Source organism: Colossoma macropomum, unplaced genomic scaffold (genome assembly GCF_904425465.1).
Source record: "Colossoma macropomum unplaced genomic scaffold, Colossoma_macropomum, whole genome shotgun sequence".
In the NCBI taxonomy this organism is placed as follows: Eukaryota; Metazoa; Chordata; class Actinopteri; order Characiformes; family Serrasalmidae; genus Colossoma; species Colossoma macropomum.
This window is the reverse complement of record NW_023494787.1, coordinates 34746794-34756603: the sequence shown is the minus strand read 5'-3', so window position 1 is coordinate 34756603 and position 9810 is coordinate 34746794. Positions and strand designations below refer to the sequence as shown.

The following is a 9810-nucleotide window of genomic DNA, read 5'->3' as shown; positions in this document are numbered from 1 at the left end:
GACTACGATACCAATTCCTGAACACTAGTTTTTTCATTGTCACCTGTGAACTATATGAAAAAGGTTGCAGTCTTGTAGCGGCATTCAAATAATTAAGAATTAAAAAGTGCAGATGGACAATCAGTGGGTTACAGAGCTCTCTAGAATTACTCACAACCTTGGTAGATGTGAGCAGAAAAGGCTTTGAAAATGCCACACTTACACTGAAAATATGACAGCAATCTAACTTTTTAGCGAATTAAAATTATTTAGAGAAAAAAATATCCTTTTTTCTAAAAAACGTCACAGTTATTAGTATGCCTGCATTTAATACATTATGCGTCTTCCCTTTGCCAAGGTAACAGCAATGAGTCTTCTCTTAATAAGGATGAATGAAGCAAGAACATGTATATAAAGGGATCTGAGACCATACAAAATCTCTCCAGATTAAGATTTATAAGGATTATTTTCTTTGAATAATTTTATTCACCTCACGATTCAATTCGATTACGATTCAGAGGGCTGCGATGCGATTATAAAACGATTATCGATGCATCTCGATGCATCTTTTTTTTTCTATACATGATTTCTATTTTCTTACTGTCTGAGGACTTGGTACTTTTAAGCTAAGTATTTGTAATGATCCATAATGCATTTATGTCCAATATCTTTTATTAATAAAACAAATGGAAGTGATGTGGCCAGTGAACTGGAAGGCTCTCATTCACTGCTCTTGTTTGGAAACGCTGCTGCCACTCATCTGTGATAAAATGCACTGTTATGGTGAAATAAGATCCTGTGGTAATGGATGACCACTCAGCACATTATAGCCGTCCTACCCATTTTCTTTAGTGATTTTATAACTTCGGTTTTGGTCTCGTGGGGGGGTCGCTGTGTCAGTAAAATATCTTCGAGACGGGACGTGTGCAACATAGCACACGTTTTGCAGAGTTTTGCAACAAGCCCTGTTTCTCAACGACTGAGAATTGGCATGCAGACTGCAGGTCACCTAGCAATGAGGTTTCGCCTGGCTAGTAGCGAACGAAAAAGGAAAAGAGAAAAGACAGACGAACATTTGGAGACGAACGGACTTATTCGCATTTAGAAGCAACGTAGTTGGTTTCCTGATACGTTAAATCTGCAACGAGAGACTGTCAAACACTAAAAAGTTGCAAAGATGAAGTTGCTTCTCTTTCTAATTTTTCCGTTCCACCTTAAATGGTGCCGCATTTACCTTTGGCGCCTCAGTCAGAATTTAAGGTGGAATGGGAAAGTTCAGCAAGAAGCTGGCGAATGAGAAGCGACTTCAGCCTCGTAAAACAGCCGAAAGCTGAAAGACATTTTACAAGAAACTATTCAACTTTTGAGGAAAAGTTTTCTGGCGGAGATGGAAGAAAAGCAGCTATAGCTAAAGCTAAAAGCAGAGTAGAGTAAGTCTGCGTTTTCGTTTATATTGTTTAGTCTATACTAGGACATTAACACATACTGAGACATACTGGACATTAAATGTTGTGGCTCCCAAGGTGGTTTGATTGTTATTGAAAGGACAAAATGTCTCTTCTTCACATTTGGATTGTGACTCCTGATCTAACCTGGCTTTTAATGCAGAGGGAGCCGGTCGGATTTCTTGCTCATCCCTTTGTGTTTTTGTTATGTGCTGCCACAGACTGTCCGGCTGCACTTACCCACTTCCAAGTTCTGCCCTTTTGCGCTCCATCAACATTACGTTATAAATTAAATATTTAGAAAATGGATTTTTGACATTGAATGAATCGATTCAGAATCGTCCATGTCCGCATTGCGATGCATCTAAGAATCGATTTTTCCCCCACCCCTAGGGTGCATGATGATATGAGATTCATATCAGTGTCACGAGATATCCCGGTGCATCCCTAGCTTGTTTAGGTGCATCTTTACCAAGGGGCCATTAGTTCTGAATGGTACTGTACATGATTTACAGTACAACTATTGCACATGATTAAAGTACAACCCATGCAACCGCACAGAACTAGACCAATATCCAGCTCACTAAGTTCTGGTTTAACCACTGTGAAAAGATTACATTAGCAAACTGTGGCTAACTGCAACGAGGCTAGGCTGAGTTGGACCATGCTGATGGCACAAAACCATTTTCACACACATCATTAATTTAACATGTTACAAGTCCAACTAATGTTTAATTCAGTGTCTGATTAGACAAATAGGCCGTGCCCATATGGTCGCCCTGTGCTTTGGTTGAAGCACGAAGTTAAGTTTGTTTTTCCTGCTGTCCCTTGGCAGTCCACCAGCAAGGGCTTACATTCAGGTCAGAAGGAAATGAGTCCTGTATAGTGTTGGAGGGGGAAGTGGAATGGCAAAAGCAGTAAAGCAGTACCATCCTCCATGCACTGTGATCGATTAGTCGCCTGGTAAAACTCGTCATCATCAGCCTCCAGCCATACCGTGCCGTTTTCTGACGGACTAGGAGCGGGGAAAAGTCAGAGGGAGCATTAAGCTTACATCACGGTGACAATTTAATGCAGTTCCGTTTCGATCGGTTCAACTCATCTGAATTTGGCCTAGTGCCATGCCACTGGGCTGTTTCCTTTCATTCAATTCAGTGTTTTCCATGAATCTTAGATCAAACGGCCCTGGACTAGCCTATGCCTTATGACGTGCTAATTCACGATGTGTTCCAAAAAACAATTTTAAAAGCTACCTATACAACGTTAAAAATTGCAAAGTGGAACAGAATCGATTTGATATTCATAAACATATTTCTTGCATTCAGACATGTATGAATTGATATTTAAACACGGCCCACAACGTGACATGGTCTGAAAATACAGGGAATTGTCAGTACCTTATTAGTTACAATAAAGCATGACTGCCCTCTGGTGGTCGACATGTAAGAGAGAATAATTTCAAACTATGACTAACGTATCTCTAGCCCACTGTGTATTCTCTTTATGCCTTCATGTAGACGAACAAAAACCCATCTCTTCTACATTCCTATAACCTCCTTCATGCACTCCATTTCTCTCTCTTATGTAGATCCCTAACCTGACTCCAACCCCTACTACACTCCCACTGGCTGCCAAAAGTGTAGCCATAGCAACATAGATGGCCACTGCAGCCTATTGCCCTGGCTAGGAGCACCTCATAATTCCACACCTCTGTCCTCTCTGTCCATTTGCACTTGATAACACACACCGAGTGTGTCAGGCCGACCTGAGGACCCCAACCCAATGGCACGCAATTCTGCACCTCCTATCAGACACCAGTGCACATGTCCTTAGATGCCTGGAAAATCATACTATAATAGACAGGTTTAATGATGTCACTAACCTAGAAATTTGAGTTTAAATGTTTAGAGCCATTTAGAATGTTTGTACTGTGTGTCTTGTGGCTCTGCGCCATGCTTAAGTGACTTCATATACAACTACTGTTATTTGGAACATCTGGGTATTTGAGTACTTCTCGGTACCATACTGGATATTAAAATCGTGGTTCATGGGCTTCTGCTTTGTTGTTAGGCTACATATATTTATGTAACAGTTTATGACAAATGGACTGAAATGCTCCAAAATAAAATCGTATTATATTAACATACATAAAGGTGTTGAGAAAATGGGACTCATGCAAGATCTGATAGGCCACCAAAACTGCCACCTTTAGTTCAGCAGTCCTTAAAGCTTGCATTTTTGAGAGAAAGAAAATCAAGCTCCACTCTTGCTTCAGATTTGAAAAAGTCCACAGGTGTTTCTGTCTATCTTTCCACTGTGAGAGAACTCAGTTTTACTTGGATCATGAGAAGCAGAAAATGCAACCAATGTCTAAGACTGGACTTTGAAAGTATGTAAAAACATCCCTGCAGATTTCTCTGGAAAAAAAATCAAGCCTCCCAAATAAGATTCTGTGTAGTCAGAGAAATAGGTGCATACCTCCTCTGGCCAGAACCCTGAGAGGTGTTAGAAATGGCTCCCAGGATATTCTGTAAAGAATATACTTGATGTGACATGACAGTGCATGATAGACATTTGGGTCATGGACTTGACTGGAACTTAGAAATGCAGTAAAGCGACATTTTACAAATACCATAGGGAAAATTTACAAATCCAGTGTTATAGTTACAATCCAACTATTTACAGAAATATAAATAAAATGCAGGTCACAAAAGTGGTAATGATCAAAGGATAACTGGTTTCAGTCTACTAGCATGACAGTAGCTGCCTGGCAGAAATTGCCTATTAAGATGCAATGGTATCACCGGGGATCATTACCCAGGTTCTGTAAAACTAAAACACTGGGAGAAGTGTGCAGATGTTTTTTGTTTGTTTGTTTTTTAAACCCTTGTTTCATCCCTAACTCTCAGTCCCTAATACATATCTTTTTATGGAGTACTTTCTGCCTTTGCAGTTGTTTTGCAGTAGAACCCATCATTTTGTAAGAAATGAATCTCATAGATTTTACCTTTATATCTTTTTATTCATCCCGTTTCCCCTCATGACAAAACAGCAACATTGTGACTGAACTGCAGACAGTCATTTCTCTTAGCTAAAGCGTTAAAGTGAAGACAGTGATAGATGATTCATGTTCATACCACATATTCTACTATTAAATGGCCATCTACTCAAGGTTAGTAGAGCTCAAACTCAAAAGCTTATGTTAATATCAAAGGAAAAAAAATACCACGTACATTTGGGTATGTAAAGAAGTCACAAACTCAGACTTTTACACATAATACGACTTTTTGGCATTTTAAATTTCTTTCTTCTAACTTAGTTATCAAAACCTTTTTGCTTTCTGTATATAGTCTTAAGTGACTGACTGGAGTATGTCTTAAAACCCCAGTGGAGATTTGTTGAAACAGCACTATGAAGATCCCCAGAACCAGCTCTCAGCTTACTAAAAGAGAGCACAGTAAATGCACATATATATTTTAGCAGTTGATGTCTTGAAAGCAAGCTGCAACTTTAACAATGAATGAACATCTCAAGAACAGCTAGCAAGACTCTGTTGAAGGCAGAAAGGTAGCCTTTGCACTGAATCAGGTATAGGGTTGTTTAAGCTAGGTGACAGTTCCTCATGGTTCAGCAATCACCAACACAACTTCCCAGTGCACTAGAACCCACCGAGTGACAAACATAATTCAACCTAATACAGTTTCAAAGGCAAATGCTTCTTAACAGCAACTTAATTGGTTCATATGTGTAGATGTAATGCTGTTAAGTACTCAACTTTTCAGGACCTGGAAATCCACCAATGTTGAAACCATGCTGAAAATTTTGCTATGAAAATTAGCCACATTAACTAAACACATTTGTTTTTACTGTAAGATACCACTGTAAGAATATTTAAGTTTGTCAAGTATATGTCCATTTCTACACAAGATTGTTTCTTGGCTTTCAACCTAAAATGTAATACAACACATCTCTCAATCAATACAAACAGGATACCTACACATTTAGAATCACCACTTCTAGCAAAATAAGAATGATGCCTTGGAGAACAAACAGTTTGTCATTTTTCTTGCAATAAATTTAAGATCTTTTTTGTCATTATCACTGTAAGGCAGGTTATTTTCCAGAACAGGGCAATTCAAGAAATTCCTTGAAAATGTGTTCCAAGTAGTGCCCACTTTCAAATTCCAGGAGAACTCTTGGGCAAGTGTGGGTTGTGCAGTTTTGAAACACAAACCACCTGCAAAGCTGAAGTGCTAGTCCAGCACACACTTTTGTACAAAAAAAGAATATAAACTTCCCTATTTGTGCCTTTACAACACATTAACCAATAAAACCCATTCACCCATTTCATTATGCCGGGACTTATGAGTTTGAAAATCTGTGAAGGTAACGGAGATTCAAAAAGGATTCTGTGTTCTTTTTTTGGTTGACTGTTGAATTATGTATCTTGTAGTAGCAAGCCTTCTGTCAGAGCTCCTGATGTCCTGATGCCGCAATCCAGAAGGGAACCAAGTGAGCCCTGCATGAGTTATGACAGAGTGCCGGAGGTTCAGCAGCAGCCACAATGGAAGTCTGCGCTCGGGTCAAGCAGGAGGGAGGCGCGGGTACGGTCATAAGGCAGGCAGTCCAGGTGGTACCAGGCATCACAGTCATCACACTGCACCCACTGCACAGTGTCCTGCTGTGGTAGACGACAACGTGTTGCCGCACATGGCTCTACACCCTGGACAACCCCCATGTCTTCATCTTCGTCATCATCATCCTCTGAAGAGGAGGAGGAGGATGAAGATGAAGAAGAGCTAGAAGACGAGGACGAGGATGAAGGGGATGGCAGGGAAGGGCGTGGCAGGGGATGTTTTCTAGGTCTGCCACGTCGTCTACTGCAGAAGAGAAGATTATATAGATTTCAGATAATCAGATTTTTAGATATTCAATAAGCCAAAAAGAATGACAATAAGTATAAGCACTAAATTATCTTAACAGGAATGATCCTACTGCACATTTAGTTTAGCATGAAAGCAAGGAAATTTGTTGAACATAGCAAATTAAATCACAAGCAAACTTGTCTTAAAGTTTCATATTTGATTATGTTGATAGTCCACATTCATTCCAGTTGAATTCATCCCAAAGAGCTTAACAAACAAAGGATGAGCAGGCAATGTTTTCCGGTAACATCATGCAGAACTGACTTACCCAGTGGTGGCGCTGAACTGTGCAACCTGGCCCCTCTCTCTTTCCACTTTTGACTGTCTAACTGACGAAGAGGTAAGGTGATAATTTTCACCTCTCACCACCTGGGGGGAGAACACTGGAGAGCTGTTTGCCCTTCGCCTGCCCCGTGGAGCTGGTGTGCAAGGCTTCTGCTGTCGGTAGGCCACAAGATTAATGCCTTTGTTGTGGCCCATGTTTCCAACATCACGCTTTTGGATCAAAGTAAAAGAAGGATTAAGCTTCCCACTGGTCGACTGACTGTAAATGATGCCGTTTTGCTTGGACATCACAGGTCTGGCATCAAACTGTGGCCTCGTGCTCAGTTCTGTTTTGGACAACGGATGCTGGAATACCTCCGATTCTGACTTGTAAAGACGCCGTCTCTTTCCCCCTCTGGCTTTCCTGGCATCCTCCAATCCACTTCTACGACTGACGGGATCATCTGAACTATCATCTTCCAAGAGCACTGTGTGGGCTGACTTGCGTCGACTCTTAGACGATGGTGGAACAGACTTCGAGGAGGTCTCCAAAGTAACAGCAGAGAGAGGTGGTGGAGTGGAGGGTGGCACCAAAGCTGTAAATGTGGGAGGTTTGGTGGAATTCAGGTCAGTGGTTTTGTCAATCTTCTTAAATGTCCAGCAGCTGCCATTCATCTTGCTCAGACTGCCAATGGAATTAAGGATGACCGTGGCTCTGTTGATGGACAGTTTAGAAATGTCAAGATTGGGATCCGGTTTACAATCCAGGCTGGTTCTGATGCGGTTCTGAATGTCAGAGGAAAATGAGCTAGCCTTTGGAACTGTTATGGCATTAAAGTTCTCAGGACGGACCCGAACCTTCTGGAAGAGGAAATAAAATTCTGGGCTCCCTTGCGCTGATTGGCCGCCAAAGATTAGTGTATCACCATCAAAGATCTCCATCAAAACACCCTGCTGCATTCGAATATCATTCACCCATGTACCTGTCAAACAAAGTAAGATCACATGTACTTATTATCAGACATTAAATACTGTAAACTGATGATACGAAAGTAAATAAACAGACAGACAGACAGAGACAAAATATTCATATATCTGATACAAACCATAACTGCTCCGGTCCTTCACATGGACTTTCCAGCTCTCCTCTCCTGGCACATCAGTCTGTCTTTCAGCATGCAGTTCAGCATGGATGCGGGACACAGTAGTCGACTCCAAGGTGACATCGCACAACTCTGCCGCCCGTCCCAAGCGGAACACTGACTGGGGAAGCGCTGGGCGAAATGTGTACAGGTCACGGGCAGAGTCTGACACACCGCCGGCGTTGCAGTTAGCAATATCTGATGAGCCGATCCTCAACAGCTGAAAACACGGCTGGACTCCAGACAACATACTGGCAAGGAAAAAAGCCTAAGCTACACTCAGCAACAGAGGGAGACTCACAGAGAATTATAACCCTCCATTTCACGTTTTCTTCTCCATAATATGTACACTTAATGAAATATGCAAATTAAGAAAGCACGTATAAAGATTTACAGTCGGCAATAGAAAGGATCTGTACAATGTTGACACACTGAGTTATTAGCATGCTGAGCGATCACACTGCACGAACTACCCGTGACGTGTGTCGTTGTAGTATGATTGTTTAGCTTTAGATGAATGAACTGACAGCCGAGCACATAACAGGGTGTGTGCTAGCAAGGCTGGTGGTGGTAGGGCGAGGTCACACCCAGATGATCTTCATTCTGAAAGTAAAAAACGTACATATCATAGTTTTACGTTTCTCAATATGAATTAGAGTGAGTATAGATGTAGCGAATTGTTAAGATATGTCAATATTAAATAAACTCAAAGCTGTTGTTACACTTTGCCTGGATGATAATTCAAACATATAAAACAAACACAAAATACACAACCTGCTGTAACTCCACACAAAAGAATACAATTTCGCATTATGTCGTTAGCTAGGGTTATATACTTAAACGGCTGTACGTCAGTGTTCTCCAGCTGACCCATATAACTATAGCTAAGCTAGCTAGCGCTGGAGCTATAGCTAGGTTACAAAGCACAGCAGCCTGGTTTAGCACCAAGTGCTAAGTTAGCAAGCTAGTTGAATTGTCCAAACATCAAAGTTCAGCAAGCGAACATCCTTGTTAAATAACGCAATAAAAAAATATTCGTCTTTAAACAAAAGCGTATTCGAAAATGTTTGAAACCATAACCATTCTTACTCTTTACCTTAACTAAAGACAGGATTGCAAAACAGAAGGAAATACGGCGAGAGGCGACTCAGTACTGCGTTAGCCTCCTTGCTATCTGTAAGCCATCAGCCTACACATTCACGCAAAACTTAAAATAAAATGTCTAATGGTAATGCAAATTCTTGTTTTAATGTACCAGCATAAGACCAAGACGCTTAACGAAGCACAACGTACCCTATATGTCACAGCAGCATTGTTGCAAATGTCAATATATGGCTCTTATTTTTCTCCGTTGTTAACTTTTCGCGTTCTTTTCCCAGGAAGTGCTTTGAAATTTGGCGCGCCGGGACGAGTTTCCTTGCGCGAGATTTAACGCCACTTCCGACTCTCTTGACACAGGACCTGTCAGCAACAGCAGGGTATTGTTTTAAGGACTCAATGAAACTCCACAAAAAAAAAATTTGTCTTTAGAATGAAAATCTAGATATATAATATTTGTGTGGAAATATGCTAAAGGGGGGCTATTGCTATTGAAATTTGTATATTTTTATACATTAACTTAAATGTTCAACTTTTTTGAGGCAATAAATCCCAGGAATGAAATTTTAGAATTAATTCAGTAATGTAACTAGCGGAGATACTAGTTGTAATAGAGAAAAATTCTAGGCTTATGGAAATAGCTGCTTTTTATTTTTCTTTTTTTATTTTTATTTTTTTGAGAAATAAGTCAAATGTAAAGCCCTTATTGAGCTATGGCATATGCTGGAGAAATATTAAACTTTGTGGTTCTTTAGGAATTAATATTGTAGTATAACAATAATGTACACATTCACATTGTAGCTATAAGAAGTGTTTCAGCATTTTCTATGAGGTCATTTATATACAACAGTCTTAAAGACGGAGTAACAAAAAGAGCTTGTTTAATTCTGAGAAATAAAGAGAGGTTTGAGCCACTTTGGCCCATTGGCCCCACTTTGGGCAGCCCTGGTCATATGA

At 40.5% G+C, this 9810-nt stretch overlaps 1 protein-coding gene across 2 annotated transcripts; it reads right to left on the bottom strand.

Annotated features, from left to right (window-relative positions):
- Positions 1–4514: 4514 nt before the first annotated feature.
- tcf19l (transcription factor 19 (SC1), like) lies at positions 4515–9151 on the bottom strand. 2 transcript variants are annotated; one of them, XM_036567099.1, is made up of 4 exons: positions 9049–9151; positions 7720–8358; positions 6618–7596; positions 4515–6304 (listed from the first exon to the last, which is right to left on the bottom strand). In XM_036567099.1, the coding sequence occupies exons 2-4, from the start codon at positions 8003–8005 to the stop codon at positions 5974–5976; spliced, it is 1596 nt and encodes a 531-aa protein (XP_036422992.1). In that variant the 5' UTR covers positions 8006–8358; positions 9049–9151; the 3' UTR covers positions 4515–5973. The 2 variants fall into 2 exon arrangements, with proteins under 2 accessions (XP_036422992.1, XP_036422993.1); XM_036567100.1 differs by lacking the exon at positions 9049–9151 and adding an exon at positions 8852–9038.
- Positions 9152–9810: the final 659 nt, after the last annotated feature.